General features: G+C 44.4%; 1 protein-coding gene across 3 annotated transcripts; it reads right to left on the reverse strand.

The window, feature by feature from the left end:
- Positions 1-24: 24 nt before the first annotated feature.
- Positions 25-13639, reverse strand: LOC6735685 (protein windpipe). 3 transcript variants are annotated; one of them, XM_039291391.1, is made up of 3 exons: positions 13373-13639; positions 9904-9952; positions 25-2821 (listed from the first exon to the last, which is right to left on the reverse strand). In XM_039291391.1, exon 3 carries the CDS (start codon positions 2749-2751, stop codon positions 718-720), a length of 2034 nt encoding a protein of 677 aa, XP_039147325.1. In that variant the 5' UTR covers positions 2752-2821; positions 9904-9952; positions 13373-13639; the 3' UTR covers positions 25-717. The 3 variants fall into 3 exon arrangements, with proteins under 3 accessions (XP_039147325.1, XP_039147326.1, XP_039147327.1); XM_039291392.1 differs by lacking the exon at positions 13373-13639 and adding an exon at positions 12773-12791; XM_039291393.2 differs by lacking the exon at positions 9904-9952 and having other exon boundaries at positions 13373-13630.
- Between the last annotated feature and the right edge of the window lie 5635 nt (positions 13640-19274).

A 19274-nucleotide genomic window follows, 5' to 3' on the forward strand; every position in this document is an offset into this window, starting at 1 on the left:
ATACATTAAAAACACGCTGTGATATATTATTAAAGTTCGCTTGCATTTAATGAACTCACACGTTTTAATTTCACAAGAGAACGCAGCTTAAGTAGTTTACAGTATATAGGTAGGTTATAAAAGTACATATACAGTAAGTATGGTGTGAACATCACATGCAGATGCAGATTGATAGCATTTATCATGCAAAAGAGTTAACTCCTTTCCGTTTTCCCCGGCTCATTGATATTTTGCACTCGACGACTGATTTCATTGTTTAAACGCATATATTTTTTTAACTTTGGTATTAAACTAGATTTACGCTTAGGAGTAATTAATTTACTTATGGCTAAAACACTACTTGTCGGTCACACTTAAGAGGGGAGTTGGGTGCTTAACTCGAATAGTTTGCTGTTTTCGTCGCCTTGGCTTCTGCTTTATTCTAGATGCTGCTGCAGCAGATGTTGCATGTGCTGCACGTGTTGCTGCTGCACATTTTGCTGCCCTATGTTGCTGGTGATGAAGCTGAGGAGGGAATACACCCCGGTTCCCAGTTGCACTATCAGATTGCATTCGGCTAAATTGATTAATTGATAAAATCTCTCATCTACAGAATGAATCTCATGTTTGCGTATAAAACACAGTTCTTCTGTCAAATGCGATCGGATTGCAATGGGTAACTAAGTGGGGGCGAGTCGGAAAGTTCGGGCTGTGTCGAGAGTGGATGGCTAGCTCAAATCAGTGGCCATTGATCACCTGGTGGGTGGGTTCGATGGGTCTGACGGGCGTGGTGATGATGTCCCCGGCATTGGACTTGCTGCGCGTCACCAGCATGGGGGTCTTGGGCTTCGGGGTCTCCGTCAGCTTGATCTTAACGCGACCCGTCTCCGGGGAGTAGACGGGTGAGTATCTTCCGGACTTGGGCGACGAGGGCAGGTAGGCGCCATCTGGTTCGTTGTTGTTCTGCTCGGCGAGCTGCTGTTGCTGTGCGTACTTCGATGCCCTGGGGGATTGCGGAGTGGGGTAGCGAGGGCTGATGGGGTAGTATTCATGGGCGGCGGGCTCTCCGCTTTCGGGTGCCTCCTTGGCACCCCCATTGGCAGAACCGTTGCCATTCAGCAGGGGCTGCTGACCAGCCCCGTCCTTGGCCTCGCCGTTCTCGTAGGGCTTCTTGACAATCTGTGCCTCGTCCAACTTGGTCTTCTCTCCGATCAGTGGAGAGTGCTCCTGGCCGTTGCCATGGCCATTCTTGTGCAGCGGCTTGCCCAGCTGCTTCTTGTCCATGTCCAGGAGCTCCGTCTGCCGCTGGGCCTCTGCATCTCGGGCGGCCGCATTGCTGTCGTACTTGCAACGCTTGATGGCCACGAAGAGGACCAGGCCCACTACAATTAGTCCAATCACGGCCAGAAGGTAGTAGATGGCGCTGCTGTCGTCCTTTGGCTTGCCTATCTTGGCGGTCAGGATGTCCTCGGACTCCTTGCTGTTGTCCAGTGGTCCATCAGTCACCACATCGGACTCCAGACCAGTGCCCAAATTGGTCATCACCACGGGCACGATATTATCTTCTTCCACGGGCTTCTTTTCCTCCTGGTCACCTTCGTAGATACCAATTTTATTGGAGAAGACAGTGTCTGGATTCTCCGAATTCTCTGGATTCTCAAGAGGTCTAACATCGCTCTCCTCTGGCTTACCATCGCTATCTACGTCGTCTTCGGAAGTAATCTTAACTTTAGAGGGATCGGGAATGATGAGCAGACCACCGCCGCTGCCAGAACCCTCGTCATCTTCGTCCTCGTCCTTTACGATGTGCTCCTGGAGGACACTGGGGGCGGCCGCAGCATCGACTAACTGAGATTCCGCAGCTTCAGGCTCTGGAACAACCTCTTCGGGCAATTTAAGCTCCATATTGGTTTCGCTGAGGTCACCGGATCCCTCCACCTGGTCAGAAGGAAGCGGGATCTGAGGCGAGCGAACCTTCTTAGCAGTGGCTGCGGGATTTCCAACGATGGGCAGAAAGTCCTTTCCCAGTTCCTCCTCATCCTCGCGTTCAGCAGAAGCAGCAGCCGGCTGGTCGCCCATCATCAACTCGTTCTCCTCGGTATCGAACCATTGGTACTTCTCCTTCTTGCAGATCTCATCCTGCTTCAACTGCAGCCAAGAGCGACCCCTGAACTCCAGGGGATATGAGCAGACAACGGGGTGTTCCATGTAGACGATTCGCTCCACCAACCAGTTGCGCACCTCCAGCGTCTGGCAGGAGCAGTTGATGGCGTTGTGGCTAAGCTCCAACTGTTGCAACTGGTGCATGTGGGTCAGCTCCAGTGGCAGGGTGGTGATGTTGTTGTGCTGCAGGTTGAGCACCTGAAGATGCTTCGGCAGTTTCCTTAGCTTGTCCGAGGTGAGCTGATTATGCTTCAGGTTCAGTCGCTTGAGGCCCTTGCCCAGGTGACCCAGATCCTTCAGCTCGTTGTGCGACAAATCGGCGGAGGTAAGCTCCGGCAGCTTGTCCAGCAAATGGTTCAAGCGGGTGAGGTTCAGGTGGGACAGATCGATGGAGTGCACCGGCACCGTCGACTGGAAGGTCTTCTCGGCCAGCCTCAGACCACGGGTGCTGTTGCACTTGAGGTGGTACAGTGGCTTGTGCGTGTGCTCGGACAAGCTGCAGGTGCAGTCCGCCGGGCAGTCGGTGGGCGGGCGAGCGGGAGTGGGCGTGGCGGCGGCGACCACGATGAGGAACAGGGCCAACCAGGCGGTCAGGTGGACGCGTTCCATGGCTGTGTGGATGATTTGTGGATGGTGCGCTGGCAGTGGATCCTTCTAGCTTCCTCTCTTGGCGTCTTATCTGGAAAGGAATGAAAAAGTGATTAGAATCTTGCTTGTTTATTAGATAACACAAACCAGAGCACTCCCATCTAAATACCCATAAAATGAAGCAGATAAGCAAAAGAGAAAAATTATGCTAAATACATTGTTTGCTAATATTTCTTGAAACACGAAACACCAATCTATTTATTTATATATTATTACTTTCTAATTTTTCTAGGAATGAGAAATGCGAATTGAAAAACAGTATGAATCACCTGTTCTGCAAAAATCATGCACTTCGCTCTTCACCTATAAAACCAAATATGTATAGAATTTACTCACAAGATGAATAAGTATTCGCTGAAGTAAAGAAAACAGGGAAATTACCTTATGTGTTAAGAAAAATTCATTGAAATTTACTTAGTATGAGTCGATTTCGCTGAAGTTCGATCCTACTGGCACCACCTTTGAACGGAAACTAACAGAGCTTTGGAGCTATCTTTGCTTGGTAACCTGTCTTCGTCACTGGTTGCGTCATTCCCGGTTCTACCAACTTCCACGATCTTCCTTTCTACAGCTTTTCCTTCTCGCGAACCAGCCAAACCCTATCGACAGACGTTATCGGTGTTAGATTCGCTTATCGCCGCTGTTCAAGCCCCAGTATTTGACGCTATCTTCGCGAAGGGTAATTAATATTTCACTCGTTCGCTTTCCGCCAAACGCTCCGTGACATCAGCAAGAAGCACCTGACCCACCAGCTTGCCCTAGATGCCCAAAAATGAAAAATAGCCACTTAAGAGTGACTCAAAGCGATTGCGATATGTACTAATCATGGGGGATCTGAGGAGGTGTGGGCCTTGGGCTGTTGCACTCGCTTAATCAGAGCAGATTGTCAGCGGCCCGCTTTTAATCCGCATCTTCTGTTTATTGCTCGCTTTCCACGAGCCACGCAAACTGATTGACGGCTGTCTCGTGGATGCAATTTAAGTGCAACTGGCGCTCGTTTGGATCGACCTCCCACCGAAACCCCCTCCGCATTGATAAGCCCTGAGCCTCTGACCGCAAAAGCTGAAACGCTCGCACACTGAAGAAAATTCTATGGGCATAAATTATACAATTGAGCTCAACATGGCACGAGCTTTGTAGAAAATTCTATGCTCCTTTAATTAATATTCACTTCTTTTAAAATAGCCAAATTTAAATACTTTCAATATATCCGTATCGTATTTTATGTCAGCAATTTTGTTGTCACAAGGAAAGCACAAAAGTATCTAAGACATTCTAAACTTATATATTAGGTATCTTTAAGCTAGACTTAAACGTGCATATGGCAAACTACTATACAAAGTATCTTTAAGATTGATTTATATATGGTGTAAAGGGCAAGATTTCGATCACTTGCAGTTCTCGCACTTGCAATCGGTTTTTCCCGCAGTGTGTCACAGTGGCGATGGCCAATCCTAATCAACAGATAGACGAGATCTAGAAAAGATGCCGGGTTGTCTGAGTGACTGAGTGGTCTGAGTTGCAGTCGCAGAGCCAGCTCAATTTGCAATTTGTGGCGCGGACTTGAATTATTCAGCAGTTGGACGACTGTATTTACATGCGAGTAGCAAGCTGAAATGAGCTGCCGTAAGGGTTGCCCCACCCCCTGCACGTGTCTCCCGGCGGGGGATTCCCTTTTCCCACCCCTTGCCAGCGGGCTGGCTGCCCTCGATGAACGCTGGAAATTGGAAATGGTCACATACATGCAGCTGCCGCTGGGCAAATGATTGAGGGATCCCCCCTTCCCGCGAACCAGAAAATACCAAGTGGAAATGAGGCGTCACACGAGCATGCAAAAATAAATCTGCACGGAATCTGGCCGATCTGCGATCCGCCATCCGCGATTCCGAAGGGGGAATCCAAGGTCAGTGTCATTATGCGGGCATTCGTCCGAAAAGAGAGGAGACACATGAAAAGTGGTTTCCCAGCAATTGTGTCACTTCTTTTGGCTAAACGTGTCTCCGATTGCCTTTGGTGTTGACAAATTGCCCAGAGTTGGATGCATAAACGGAACTTTCTCCTGGTTGCTGCCTGCTAACGCAAGGGGGGCAGACATTTATCAAAATCTGTCAATTGCTGAATTCGTAATTTGCAGCTGCTGCCACCTGTTCGCGCCAAATGCAATCAATGCGGTTAATTGCATTTCGCTAAAATCTTCTGCACCATCAGCTATCTGCGATCTGAGCAGCTCTGATATCATAATTCGATCACGAGGCTTAGTTAATTACTCCAGACGACTATCGTACCCCTTGCACTTTGATGTTGGCGGCGACAGGAAGCCGAAATTAGAGAGGGCTGCACAGGCAGGCCATGTAGTCTGAGTCTGATGAATATAAAGGCCTTAACACATCCACCAAATGCCACTTAATGGCGAAAACGAGACCAACTTAGAATAAACCGTTTGCAAATTGAGAGAAATCAGCGGCTGACAACGGCGAAAAATCTTAAACGATGACAAATGTTCAACCTTGACAGAGAAAAAAATCCAGCAGAGAACAATCTCAAGTTTCTGTCTTCGAGTTCAACTGGAAAGAAATGCTGTTCTCCACAACTCGTTCTTTCACACTCGAACAAAAACGTATGTGGAAGACCACAAAAAATTAAATCACGTCATGCTGCGATCGCTGGCAAAATAAATTGTTATATATGTGTATTTTTAGAATTGTGCAAATCTTTTTTATACATTTCAATTAGCGCAGCTCGGCGGCCACAATGATAAAATGAAAAGTGTTTAGTTGGGCTTTTGTTTGGCCATATAAATAAATATATACGGGTTTATGCAAATAGACTTAGATCTTCTGGGCCACTCGTTTAAAATTCAATTCTTCACATTTCATTTCTTTTCTTTTCTTTTCCGCTGGCACTGACATATACTTTTCTATCGAATTCGCAATATTTTCTCTTTCGCTGGCGGGAAAAAAGAGCAACAAACTGATGACGCCGGGCAATTAAAACATCAGGTGATTCGGGTATTTTACCTGGCGCAGAAAAAGCCAAGCTGGGGCTGCCGCAAACGCTAATGTGTTGACCGCATTAAGACGGCAAAACGTCGAGCAAAAGGAGGCAAAAAGTACCGCCAAAGTCATAAGAGATGACGTCTAACTATGGGCTGTGAGTCAATATGCTGGATTTGGATTTGGCCAAGCCAGCACAGCACAGACACTCACTCATTCATTCAGTCATTCACAGTATTCATTCAAAACGAGCAGCGAGCGGCGGCAATGGATAGACAAATTAGCATATTCTAATTTCCAACTGACTCCGATGGTTGACAGATCGGCTGGCAATATGTGGTATATGTGTGCAGTGCCATATATAATGATTGATACTCCCACATTGACGGCGGAGTACGCCGTCAACATTATCAATAAAATGCCATTTAAGCATTTTGCAATTCAACTGTTCAATCAAGTGCAAATGAGCCTAAACTCAGGCGTAACCTGAAAAACTCTTTCCCATATTAAGGCGCGTTCCCGTTCTCTTTGGAATCTACTTTTGGCTTGGGTTCACTTCGCTTTTGCTTTTGCCGAGCAGTGTTTAATTGATTTCCACGAATCGGGAGAAAACCAATCACCGGGCCATGCATAACCGAAATATGAATATGTGAGTGGCGAGCGGTGGCCAAAATACCACATAAAAGCCAAAGAGACGGGCAAAAAGTGCAGGGCGTAAGCTGAAATTATGTGAATTATGCAAAACGTGTTGGCCAAAAGCAGAAAGGCAAAGTCAATGTACCGCATAATGGTCATTAAAAACGGGCAGAGCCATATTGCGTATACGACAAGTGGCCAGATTCTGTACCCGCGGAGATAATCTCGAAATACAACGCACAATTTGAACTTGACCTACGAAATCAGCGGCTATCAACAAATGGGCTGATTTTCGCTTTTCGGGCAGGCGGCCAGAAAATGTTTGCTGCCGAAAATCTTGACATTCACATTCACTAAGTAGTGCAGGAAACACTCAAAATAAACAAAAACCACAAAAAATCACCGGCAAAAGAGTAAGGCAGGCGGAAAGCAGCCTTAAAAATACACCTCTCTTGTTTTTCTTTCTATTTTTGGGGCTGCCTCTTGCAATCTATGCAAACATTTCACACCCACACGCGGCCCACAGAACCTAAATCTTTGCCATTGAGAGTGTAGGAATAGGTAGGCACCCAGATACAATTGATGATGGACTCGGATGTCAACGGGTGTTGATTCTGATTAGTGCCAAACGCCATTTCAAATGAGTGTTTTCTGGGAATGCTATGGGATCGGAATTTGAATGGTAAAACCCCAGCAAACTCAGTATTTCTTTGAAAAGTTTTCTTATTCAGAGCAGATTATTTCTGGTCATTAAACATTGTTGCCTTGCCAAGTGGTGCTAATAAAAATTATGTACATATTTATTCAAAATATTAAATATATTTTGATTCCATATATTATATTACCTACAAATTTCACTTGTCTATGTATAAACATATTTTAGGTGCAAATATATTTTATTAGTCTAGGCTACAGTATATATTTTGATTAAAGAAAAAACTGGCGATAAAGTCGTTTTGCTGCGGCTTCTCTTGCCACATGAATCCATTAAAAAACCAATTAACTACCGTTCAAAAGTTTAGTGATTAATCCGTAATTGCTATGTATGTCGAGTTATATGGGTGGAAAGTTCTCCGCTCATCGAAAAGGAAACGCTCTGACGACTGGGGTTGACTTTTCATTGAACTTTTCTGGCATTCAATTAGAAACACGTTAATGTAGACTGATCAATGCCTCGTAATTGTCTGAAGTTTATCAATAACAAGTTCTATACGGCTTATATCCCAGAGATCAAATCCGCTCAGCTGGAAGTCGCGCCACGTAGCCATAATTAGCCAACTCGAGCTACAATGTTACTTGTAGATACAGATACGAATACATCTATCCTGCTGTCTGTGCATACTAATAGTCGAGTTAAATAAATATCCACACTCTCGTTAATTGGAAAAAAACGAACGAAAAAAGGCATGCAGATCGTTCTGCCGCAGAACTTGGATAGTCATGTGTTTCGGTTTCGCTTTTCGTTTTCGGCATCGGATGATGCAATTGGCAAAATTTCGTACTTGGCTAGTTATTTGACCAAATTAACGCAGCTGTGTGGGCTGCGCTTTTCGGAATCCGAATTGGAATCGGAATCGGAATCGGTGTAGCTTTTGAAATAGATTCGTGCGCCGACCTTCCCCCAAGTGAATTGCATCCCATTAACACATCGACGACTGCTTCCGATTAAACTGAAAACGAAACTCAGGCGTACTTTGAAGTAAAAATTACTTACACACTGCTCGAGGTGAGTTTTAAATCTATTCGCCGTTAAACATTGACAATAAATCTCAAGCTTGCGCCATAAAATATCAATTGAATGATCCTAACTACTCGCTGTGGCCCGAATCGGTCTTTAGCCCAGGCATTTTGTGGCTAGCCGAAAGGCATTTGTACACAGCATGCCATATAGATGCCAAGACGACGCCTGACTCTTGCGAGAAATTATTTGCCAATCTGCACCTGCGAAATTCATGCCTCCGACCGCCATATCCCCCCCTATTATCCGCCGATCTCTCAGCCACTGGTTTATTTACACTGCTCATCGCGAGTTCAAGTTCAGGCACAGCCAGCAAATTCAATTATGCTGTTTGCCTAGCGACGGTGGTGCTTACTGATGATCACTTTCAAAGGAATCCGAAGCGGCGAATACTTTAGTCTAGTAATAAACTACATTTAATTGCTATATGTCATTATTTGTCAATCTGTGCGAATGGAATTCCAGGAAAACTAAACGCCACTTCACTGAAAGGTGTTCGACAGGGGAACTGACTCAGCTGGCTGGCTGATGTCATAACAATGATTATAAAATTTGCGAAATTATTAACGCCAAATGACGTCAGGAGAGTCAGTCGATTTTTGGGCAAAAACAAAAAACCAAAAATGGAAAGGCCAATTGAGAGACTGCGTCATCGATTGCCAAATGCGATCTGGAAATTGGCTTTAACTTGGATTTCCCCAGCTTCGTTTTGTTAGCTTCCTTTAAACCAGATATCACAGCACAGATATCGAGTTTGGCCCGGGGGCCAGTTTCAAGAGCAAGTGCTGACCTTCCCGGGAGTTAACCGTGTAGTGCAGTGTAATTATAGCCACTAACCCATTCACATTCCCGCTGACTGCTGTTGTTGCACAGAAGGCGAGCGTCTGGATAAAAGAGCCCATCAGTTCATACCATCTGATTATGCACTTCAAGAAAAAAACAAGTACATAAGATTTGCAGATAAAAATATTGGCACAAACACGGTGAGTGTAAACACATTTCTTCAGCCTTGAACGTTTCGTTAAGACAATATTTTGGTCTAAAAAATCTTAATTCTGTGCGAAAAAAGCTCTTCAATGTACACTGGTCGAATGGCATTCAAAAAAAAAATATTTTATTGCACGAAATATATGGTTTGCACTTGAGCTAGAACTGAAAAGTTTTGCTCAACATATACGAGTATGATCCTTTGGATTGTGTTTTTTCCAGTGTACGATATGGACACTCCTCCAGACAAATTAGCCTGCGGTTAGCTGTGGATGCATTCGAAGATCGCATGATCGTACAGCCGTTTTTCATGGCTTCGTTTGGCAGTTGACACGTTAAGAGCACGCACGTTTGCCGGCCATTTAAGTGGCCCCAGCATCGCATCTTGGCCATTGCCAGTGGCCAGAAGATGGAGGAGCCGATAAAGCGGAGAGCGGCATTTGACAGTTATGACCACTTGCTTTATTTTTAGAGCCAAAAACGGCTAGGCCAGTTGGCAGCAGTTCGCAACAGCAGCACAAAGCAAAAGCACAGTAAAAGCAAAAGCAAAGCGAAGCAAAGCCGGCCGGCACCCACGGACTGGCTAAAAACAACAAACGCGGCCAAAAGCAACTGAACTGGTTTCGGTTTTCGACGATGACTCGCAAGCCCAGTTAAGAGCTCCCAAATAAATATCCCCTTTCCGCGCCATGATCTTGACTTTGTTTTTGTTTCTGCTTGGGGAATGCCAATTTGATGTTTGCACAACTCAATCCGTACCTTCTATAAGACATGCATACGTCGATATCCACGGATCCTCTGGCCAGATCTGTAAAAATGAAATATAAAAGCGGTTAAGATGACAGTTTTATATCAAACGTTCGAGAGTGCACATTGGAGTGACTTGCATTGGGGAGTTTTCTATTTCTATTTATCTGCGCAATTATTTCTTGGCTTTGATTTTAAGTGGGCGCAATTAAAGTCTTAATTGCCGGCCCGTCTAAATTAATTTTTAACGAACTTTGCTTCGCCAGTAGATTGTCATTCAGCTGCAGCTGCCTTTGGGGTTATTAAGCTAATCCTTCGCGCCGCTGAATAGTGAATAGTGAATAGTGAAAGCACTGCCCAACAATAAAGACTATCCTTTGAAATAAAAATGAAACTAAAACTGTCGAAAGGTCAATGGAGTTCAGGCTTCAAGGCTGGAAAACATATAGTTTCTGTTATTTAAAAGCAGCATAACTTTGACAATTAAGGCCTGAATCACCATAGCCCGTCGATTCTCAGGGCGTTGCTCATCCATTGTTAGATTCGAAGAGCCAACAACCTGTTGCCTGATTGTTATGCGACGGACGTGACCGAAAATACTGTCACGTAATCCGCAAACTCCCACAGAATTGTTGGTGCCACTTGGCTTGTGAATGGAATGGACTGGAATGGTTCGGCCTAATCGACGAGGTCGGAACTCATCAAAACATGCAAATTAACGGCCATTGATGAACTGGTCAGCTCGTGATCTTTGGAATCTTGCGCAGGTGGCCAACGGTCCAGCGGTCCAGAGATCAGCAGAACAGATGTCGAGATCTTGGCAAACTCTTGTCTGTTGAACTTGAATTGTTCGCAGAAGCGAACTATTTCCCTGAGATGTTTACTTTTCGAAAATTCCCAGCGGATAAACAATCTGTTGGCCCATTCTGCGTCACAAATCCCATTCCGTTGAGGAACTCTCCATATGCCCTAGCCGGAATTCCTTTCATTTCAGCGAGCTTTTCACACTATCTTCTCTCTGCGGCGGCTCTTTATCTTATCTTGCTACATTTGCTAATTATAGATAGGGTCCAACCCAAAAAAAAAAAAAAACAACCACGAAACACAGTCATGTGCACTTGAGCCCCGGGATTTGTGACTCTCATTTGCGTTTGACAAAATTGCGGAACACTTCTCTTTCCATTTTCTAGAATGCACTCCAAGTTTCACTCTATGCGAGGGGTTGCCCAATGATATTGTTTTGATTGCGGCCCGATAACAGCTTGTTTCGCCTTATCGAAACACATTTGTTGCTCATCCCCCTTGGAATACAACTCTAGCTGTGTATCTAATGGGGACAAGGTTGACACATCCACCGAAAATGGGACCATGAAGTGCACTCCGTGAAATGTTTCCATGTCGTTGGTGGGTGTGAGTGCTTTTCATTCCTATACTGCATTCGATCTCGTATTGCCTTGGATCGAGACGAAACATAACACCTCGAAAATCGAGAGCCCAGACGCAAGGCGCCAATTCGCCAGCAAGTTGAGTCAAAATGACTTGAACTTGAAATACAAGTCGAAATACCATTTTAAGAACTTTATGTTTCCGTTCTAGATATGTTTTTCGGAGATGTGTACATTACAGGAAACGATGTATGTACATATTTCCGATAAATTGCCGAACTTCAGGGTATAGATAAGTGTGTCTGCGCCACTCACAGATACTATATACACACGGGCGGGCACCCACCAACTTGGACTTTTTGCCTGGCCGGCTGACTGACTGGGCAGCGAACTGTTGGCCATAAAGCCGATTTCTGGAAATTGCCTGGAAACAGTTTCGAGTTCGCAGTCGCACACCTCTGTGAATTATGCGCTGGAAATTAGCACCTTGGCTCGGAGGTGGTGGAGCAAAAGTCGGAGGAGTATTACGCAAGAGCTGGAGTTTACAGCTCCACGCGGAGCTGGACGATCCACCTTCGCAGTTTTCGCAACTCGGGATCACATCTCTATCTCCAAGTTGATTGATAATCTCATTACGCGATGATGTTGCATGACTCTTCGCTTTTAGGCCTGACAAACAGCGCCATGTATTATTAGGATTTCTTTTTATACCCCATTTCGTGTGCAAGTGATTCACCCTACGTTGAAGTGGGTGGCAGTCCATGGGCAACCACAAACACGGGGGAAAACACAACAAAATTGGAAAGAATATAGCCCCGATCGCTAACCTATCCGTATCTGAATGAATCAACTGCCTGCCGAGTGCGGTTTCCAATCGGTTTACGTAAACGATTCCGAATTGCAGGGCGCTAAAAGCTCACATCTAGAGGTGCTTGGGTGGGTTTACGTTTTAACTCTCATGTGTATATGTACATCACATATACATCATGTATGGCCAGACGGATCGGATCGTACCCGACCAGCTGGAGGCTTGGGGTGGCTGTAAGCCAAGTCGCGTAGGTAGCGGAGTGTCTGGCGGAGATTTCACATGAATGCGTGCTGCTTCTGTCTCTCGTAATAAGTTTGCAATCGGTTTAAGTGCCCATGCCGAGGGTTAAGAGAGTAACCATTTTATTATAGTTTACTCATCCCTCTTTCATACTTGCTTTTTGGCAATTATATAACTCGGATGGATTGGGAAATAGGGTCAAGTTTGCCACTGAAACCCAACCGCAAGTGCATATGTGAGTAATAAATGGTGAAGCGGTTCGGCCAGTCACTTGCTTCAGTTCCAAAAACCCCGAACCCTGGCCTTTTACATTCGCATCGAGATTAATCCAATCCCTTGCGAATCGAGATCACACACACACACACACTAGCGCTATATTTTTGGCTATTTCTTATCACAATCCGCAGACAGCGAGGCTTTTACTACGGGTTATCAAAGCCCAACTCACAGTACACTAAAATTTTTCGCTTTTCACTTTTTTATTTTGAGGTCTTTATATTTTCATACAGAGAGCACTTTTGTTCAATCAGATATGTGTTTTTTATGCGTGAGTACGTATTATTCGCTGCTAGCACTGTATTTGTCTTTTGTTCTGGGTAGAGTCCTTCAGCACTCGATGCGATCGCAGTGTCTTTCGGTTTGAACTGGCGGGCAGAGACTGGCGAAGATCGCATCCGCCGAGATTTCTCAGACTGCCTGCTATCACAGAATGTGTCGCAGCCGCCAAAAAAAAGCATAAGATCAGGAAAATAAAACGAGAAAAGATACAAAAATTCGAATCTCAGAAGGGGAGAGCGCCCAAAAACGCCGAGAGGGATGACAATGAAGGCAAAAACAACAGAGCAGCAGCACGTCACACAAGCAATTTAGACTCGTAAATCGCCCAATGCAAGTATCTTGATATCTGTCAGATATCTGGCGGTTTGGTTTCGATTTGCGCCCTGTATCCGAAAGATTTTTATGCATCTTTTTATGTACCATTATTTAGCTTGGCACTAGCTAGTTGGCGAGCGTGTGTGGCAACGGAAACTATATAATTTTTAATTACCTAGACGGTTGGAGAGGTGGAACTCGTAACGCTGCCTTTTCGGATCGGCACTTTTTTCGCTTTTTGTTCAGATTCGCGCACACGCACCCGACGACACGTCTCGACTTTGGAGTTGCCCCAACTGAACAAAGCTCGATACCTGCGAAAATCGAATACCGTATAGAACGTGAACCGAAAATCGGGGATCGGAGATCGGAGATCGCACACGACCGTTCGCGGGGAGAGCTTAGCAACGAATGAACCGCTATTGGAACCCCCGATTGCGAGAAGCTACAAAACTTCAACGGAGCGAGAGATACAGATACGCGCTCGGAAAGAGCAAAGCACATGGCGAAAGCTACTGGTTATGGGTATTCGAAGGCAAATAGAGAGAGGGAGAGTGCCAAACCCGTAGATACACTGCAAATGTATCTGCATCTGTATCTGTACCTATATAGAGCTGGAGAACACGTGGATAATCGGCGGCACACGCGCTATAGAACGCACAGAACTTTGTTTGGGTTATGAAATCCATCGAAAAAGCTTCTCGATTTGCAAAAATTATAGTGCGAGAGCGCGCAAAAGCTTATCACCAAGCCCAGGCCTTATCAATTGATGATACTCGACGTTTTAGTCTAAAAATATAGCCCCCACTTATTTTGCTTGCTTTACACGGTTTGCATTTTTCACTTCCTGCTGTAAATGTACGCAAAATGCACAGGTCTCGAAATGATATTCTGCTACTTTTTATCAAAAGCTCTGGCTTATCTTATCGCCTGCCATATTCTTTCCGCCATTCGATAAATATACACTCTCGTTTTGGGCAACAGCTAATGATTGTGACTTCAGGTTAACTCAACTCCCAATAAAACCTCAGCTACTTCAACTCCAGGTTAATGCGTGGGTGGGTTTGTTTACGTTTTATTGGGTTTGTGGGTCAAAGTTAATGTTCATTCGTGAATGAAACGAGTGAACTTCAGGCAGCCCACTATCGCAACTACGAGTTTCTATGAGTACTCATGTGTGCGCCATGTATGCGGCAGCTGAGTGGCAAAACTTGTGTTAATACCAATGTTAAATATTTGGACTTGATTTTATCTTATCGCTTTTTGGGCTCTCGCATTCGCCTTGTTTGTTCTCGATGAGTTTTCGGGTGATATCACCAGTTTCAGTTCTCAAGACCCACTTGTGCCCAAACCCTTAGCTCCCTTAGACTCTATTTTAATGGATTCCCATTTTTGTAGGTAGGTGAGATGAGCACAACAACATCATTATCTCACCATTAAAATATTCGCACTCGCACCCCCAAAACTTTTCTTTAATCGTTCAAAATTGAACGCCAACAAGCGAAATGGCTGCTTGTTTGCTCACCTCTTAATTAAGATAACAGTGATAGACTGGTGTATACCCTACAAATATTCTATGTATATTAGTATTATAGTTCTTAGTTTATTATTAATAATTATGACAATTGGCCAGGTACGGGTTTCACTGAAATTACAAAGTACACTATATGTTACAGACTAACTATGAGTTGCTTTTTGGTAATTTCTAAGTAATAGATGTTTATAAGTTTAATACAATTGTAAGAACTCTGTGCTTGATTTTCGTATTGGCTCATTCATTGAAAATACTTTTACTCGTGAACGTATACTTGGAGTATAATGTATCAAAGTAATAATTTATTTTTCTTTTGCTATACAACATTTGTTTACTCGGTACCCGGGTGATCGAAAAAATATCCGCCTGTTTATAGAGAACGGATAAAAAGGCGGCTAGATTTCACGGGTGTCGGCTATTGTTTATCTCACCCGACGACCCACCTGCCCAAACGACGCCGCCGATCCTCTCCAGCTCTTGCGTACGTCAATCGATCGGAAGTGTCCAACGCCCCAACTGGCGAACTGATAAAATGTGTGAGAAGTCTGAATGAATTCGGCTTTTGGCTATGGCCAAAATCTTAATTGCAAATCGGGCCAGCCTTGTCGATTTTCGGAGAGGGACACGCCTAAGTTTGACGTCAGACTGGGACATATCTGAGTAGCCCAGGGGATCGTGGGCGATCGTCGAATATGGAGCGGCTATTGAGTTGCATATAATATTTACAGTCTGTGGATCGATCAGAACCGAAAGCTGAGCTAATAGAGGGGTTTCAGTTTCGCGGCGCCTTGTTCTATCGCTTTGTGTGTCTCAAATTGTTGTTTGGCCAGCGGTCTATTTACCAACTAATTATATTACATATTCAGGCGCTTCCAGCAGTGAAACCCTTCACTTCAAAAAGGGGCCCATGCGTCATGCAATTCATTGATTTGGCTGCCGTATGCACGATGGAAGCACTTGACGAAAATTGGCTCTGTTCTCGATTAGATAGTCGTGATATTTATTAATAACATTAGCCCTCTCGACTGACAAATATATCACTTCTCACCTCCGACAATCGAGCAATCAGCTGGCAACTGGCGTGGAGTTATGCAATTTCCAGAATCGAAAAGATTGTTTGTTTGTCCAGTGGGGGAAACCTGGTGCCTCAAGGTTAAGGCGTTGGCCTTTCCGTGAAAATACCCCTGCAGCTGAACTGAATTCCCGGATCTCGGGTTTATGCCACATGGGGAAGACTGTTACTGGTTTCCTCTTCGTGGTAGCACTGGTTGACTTAATTGATTAGAGCACCTGACTAATTTTGCTTCTGCGGGCTTTGCGTAGCGACAGCTTTGACAATGCGATTAAAGTTAATTTTTGGGTAAATATTGATACGATATCTTCGTGGTAGCTGGCCTGTATGCAGTAACAATTAATTAGACTCCAAATGCAGAGGTTATACAACTGGAGAAGTGGAAAAGTTTGCGGGCAAAATAGCAAATTAGATGGGAAATCTCATCAAATGCAAAGTAATGCCAGCCATTTGCCGGCCTGACCCATATTAATGAGATACGGACTCCGTGGGTTTCGCTTTCATTGACTCACTGACTGAGTGACTGAGTGACTTACTGGGCGAGTGTCCCACAGTGGATCGTCGATCGAGTGGCTCCAGCTATGCTTTCCGGGGCTGAGGAGGGGCTAGCAGGCAGTGGGGCAGGCAAATGAGCTGCAATGAACCGGAAATTCACAATTAACCGTCAATCCCCTCACTCGGCCGTGTTTCATAACCAACTGCATCTGCATTTGGAGCCGACTCCATCCACAGGGGTGCAGTACTCGGATTCGGTATCCAAATCAAAATCGTATATGGAAATCGCACGTTCCGGCTCATTGGGCGCTGGACATTTTTTTTCAGCCTAGGTGTAATTTTCAGATGCCTTCTTTGGCCCTCGGGTATTTGGATAAACAACATTTACACAGCGAACTGAGGCGTCCGGGTATTTTAATTGTTTCTACGTGTTGTTCTACAAAGGCTTGTTCGGCTGGCTGTTGGCCAAAATTATTACTATATTATAATCTGGTGGCAACGTGATCACCCTTTCGGCTCGGGTTGGATCAAACTGGGCGCCTTTATTTGGGGTCGCGGCGATTACAGTTACGCTGACTGGGAGAGTTCATTGGAGTCGGGACATGTGTAGCCTCCACCTCCCTCTCTCTTTTTGAATATCTTTATGATATCATGTAAATGCGGTTGGGCTTAAATATATAGATAACTGTAGTTTCACTTTTTCGGCTCGGCCCATTCCTAGAATGGAATGGGAACGGGATTGGATGAGTAAAGCTGGCACTTGTACGTGACTGACGTTTTGGCCACTCGAGAGCTTTTTGATTGGAGCGATTGTAGAGGTAGTGAAACTATGAATAAAAAATAGGAGAAACATTAATTAACAATGAAAATAAATTAAATGAAATGCTCAAAGAAACATAAATTTAATCTCAATGTGAGTAATCTTCGAAAGCCAGAATTTCCAGTGTAAGCCGCCTGGATATTTTGACAAATGCGCATAACCCTGATTCATTACGCAAAGACTCTCTCCCAAGTTAATCATGCTGTTGCCTCGATAAACGATAAAGATTTTTCAGACTAAGCCCGCCGTTGCAAGTGCAATGGGAAATGGCATTCGCAGGTGGTCGCTAATCAACGTAATCAACTTGCAACAAGCTCGTTAGGCTACGCAGATGCAGCTTCAGCTTCAGCTTCAGCTTCAGCTTCAGCTTCATGGTAATCAGGCCACCAAGTTCTGGCCAACTTTTTAGCGGGAATCGGAAATGGGAATGCTCGACGAGGTGGGATTCAGCGAAGGCCGCTCCAACCAAATTGGACGCAGTGCTCCCTCTCGATCGTACAGAGAAAACATTACCCAGCTAGAATGATATCTCTAGGTTTTAAGAATAATTTAAAATTTGTATCTCACAATTTTAAGAATTTATAAACTTTAATCCAATGGCTGCAGTAGTTCTAGTAGTCTTTAAAATCATAAAACTCTCACTCATATTTATATTTTTCTCTGTGCAAAACAGGTTTGTCGGAACATCAGCTCATTGTCTAGGCATCTAGCCAGACTTTACCGTTGCAACGTTTAGCTGGGTCAAGGTCACCTTCGGCGATGGGAGTTCCTGGCCTATACCAGTTGGCAGAATCCACCTAAAGGATCGCTGCCATTGGGGGTCTCCATCACGGCGTCAATCTTCTTGCGATGCCAGGCACGCACAAATCAAATGGTCGCCATTCAACGCCATCATCATCGACTGGTCTTCGCATCCATCCACGCCGATCCTCTGGAGCTCCAATGCTGTGCAGATCGATCAGCGCCCAAGTGGCGGCGGATTGCTGCATTTGGTGCTGGCATCGCAAACTGCGTTCCTCATTGAATTTCGTTTTCGATTTGCTGCGATATTATGCATGCCCAATCCAGTGGCGGAATCCAATGGGGTTACGTACGAAAGAGGAGTTTCATAAGCTCATATATAAGAGACATAACAATATATTAATTTATTAAATTTGTGCTATATTTATATACATTTTCATATCAAGCTCACCGGGGTATCCTTTTCACTACGCTCCTGGGACAACAAAAACAGCGAGCCCACTGAACACAAAGCTGAGATTTTTCACAAGAAAATATTCAATGTGAAGGCGAAAACTGCGCAGGCGCATGTTTTGTCAACTGGCAAAAAGATACAAAAGACAGTCAGACATTCGGAGGCCGAGGCTGAAAACTCTGACGTTTTCGTGACAGCGGCAACAGCAACAACTACAAATGCCACAACTGCTACAATAACTGCATCCAGACGCCGTGTTGACCAGTTACCAATTTTGGCAGCGGACTTTCATTTATTCGCGATTCGATTTTGGCAGTTTGGGATCGCTCGTTCAAAAGGGAACATCGCACATCTCCTTAGCTCCCGAGAGAAAATGTTAACGCATATAACCAGTCTCTTTTTGTTATGATAATATCAATCATACGCACAAATACTATAAATATATTCAGCTTCCTACACTAGAAAATGGTGATGAAACACGTTTTTAAATTGGCTTATTCTAACACAACTGTGAACAAATAGGCAATTCAAAGATTTTAAATAAAGTTTTTATGTAATGCTTTGTTTTATGCGTAAATTACAAACGCCTATTGGATAGGCAACAGAAAGTTGTTAATACTTAATTCGGTGACATTTATTTTACATTACATTCTATCTACACAATTTACTTAATTAGGCTTTTGTGGCGACATCTTTCGGTTACTTACGGTACCATTTACTGAGTATGGTGTAAAATTCGGGATGCCAACTGTACAATTCGGGCTATTGTCCTCAAAGTTAATTTATGTATTATAATTTCTATTATCAGTTGATTTTTCGAACATGCTATATTAACGGAAGCAGAAAAACATCAATGTTTCTACTGAAAACCGAAAGCAGTTTAATTCTTTTATAATTATTTGAAGTCTCCGCACTATAAAAACTCGCTGACACATCGATATAACAACAGCTTCGATGAGTA

The sequence above is a fragment of the Drosophila simulans genome, chromosome 2R (assembly GCF_016746395.2).
Source record: "Drosophila simulans strain w501 chromosome 2R, Prin_Dsim_3.1, whole genome shotgun sequence".
NCBI lineage: Eukaryota > Metazoa > Arthropoda > Insecta > Diptera > Drosophilidae > Drosophila > Drosophila simulans.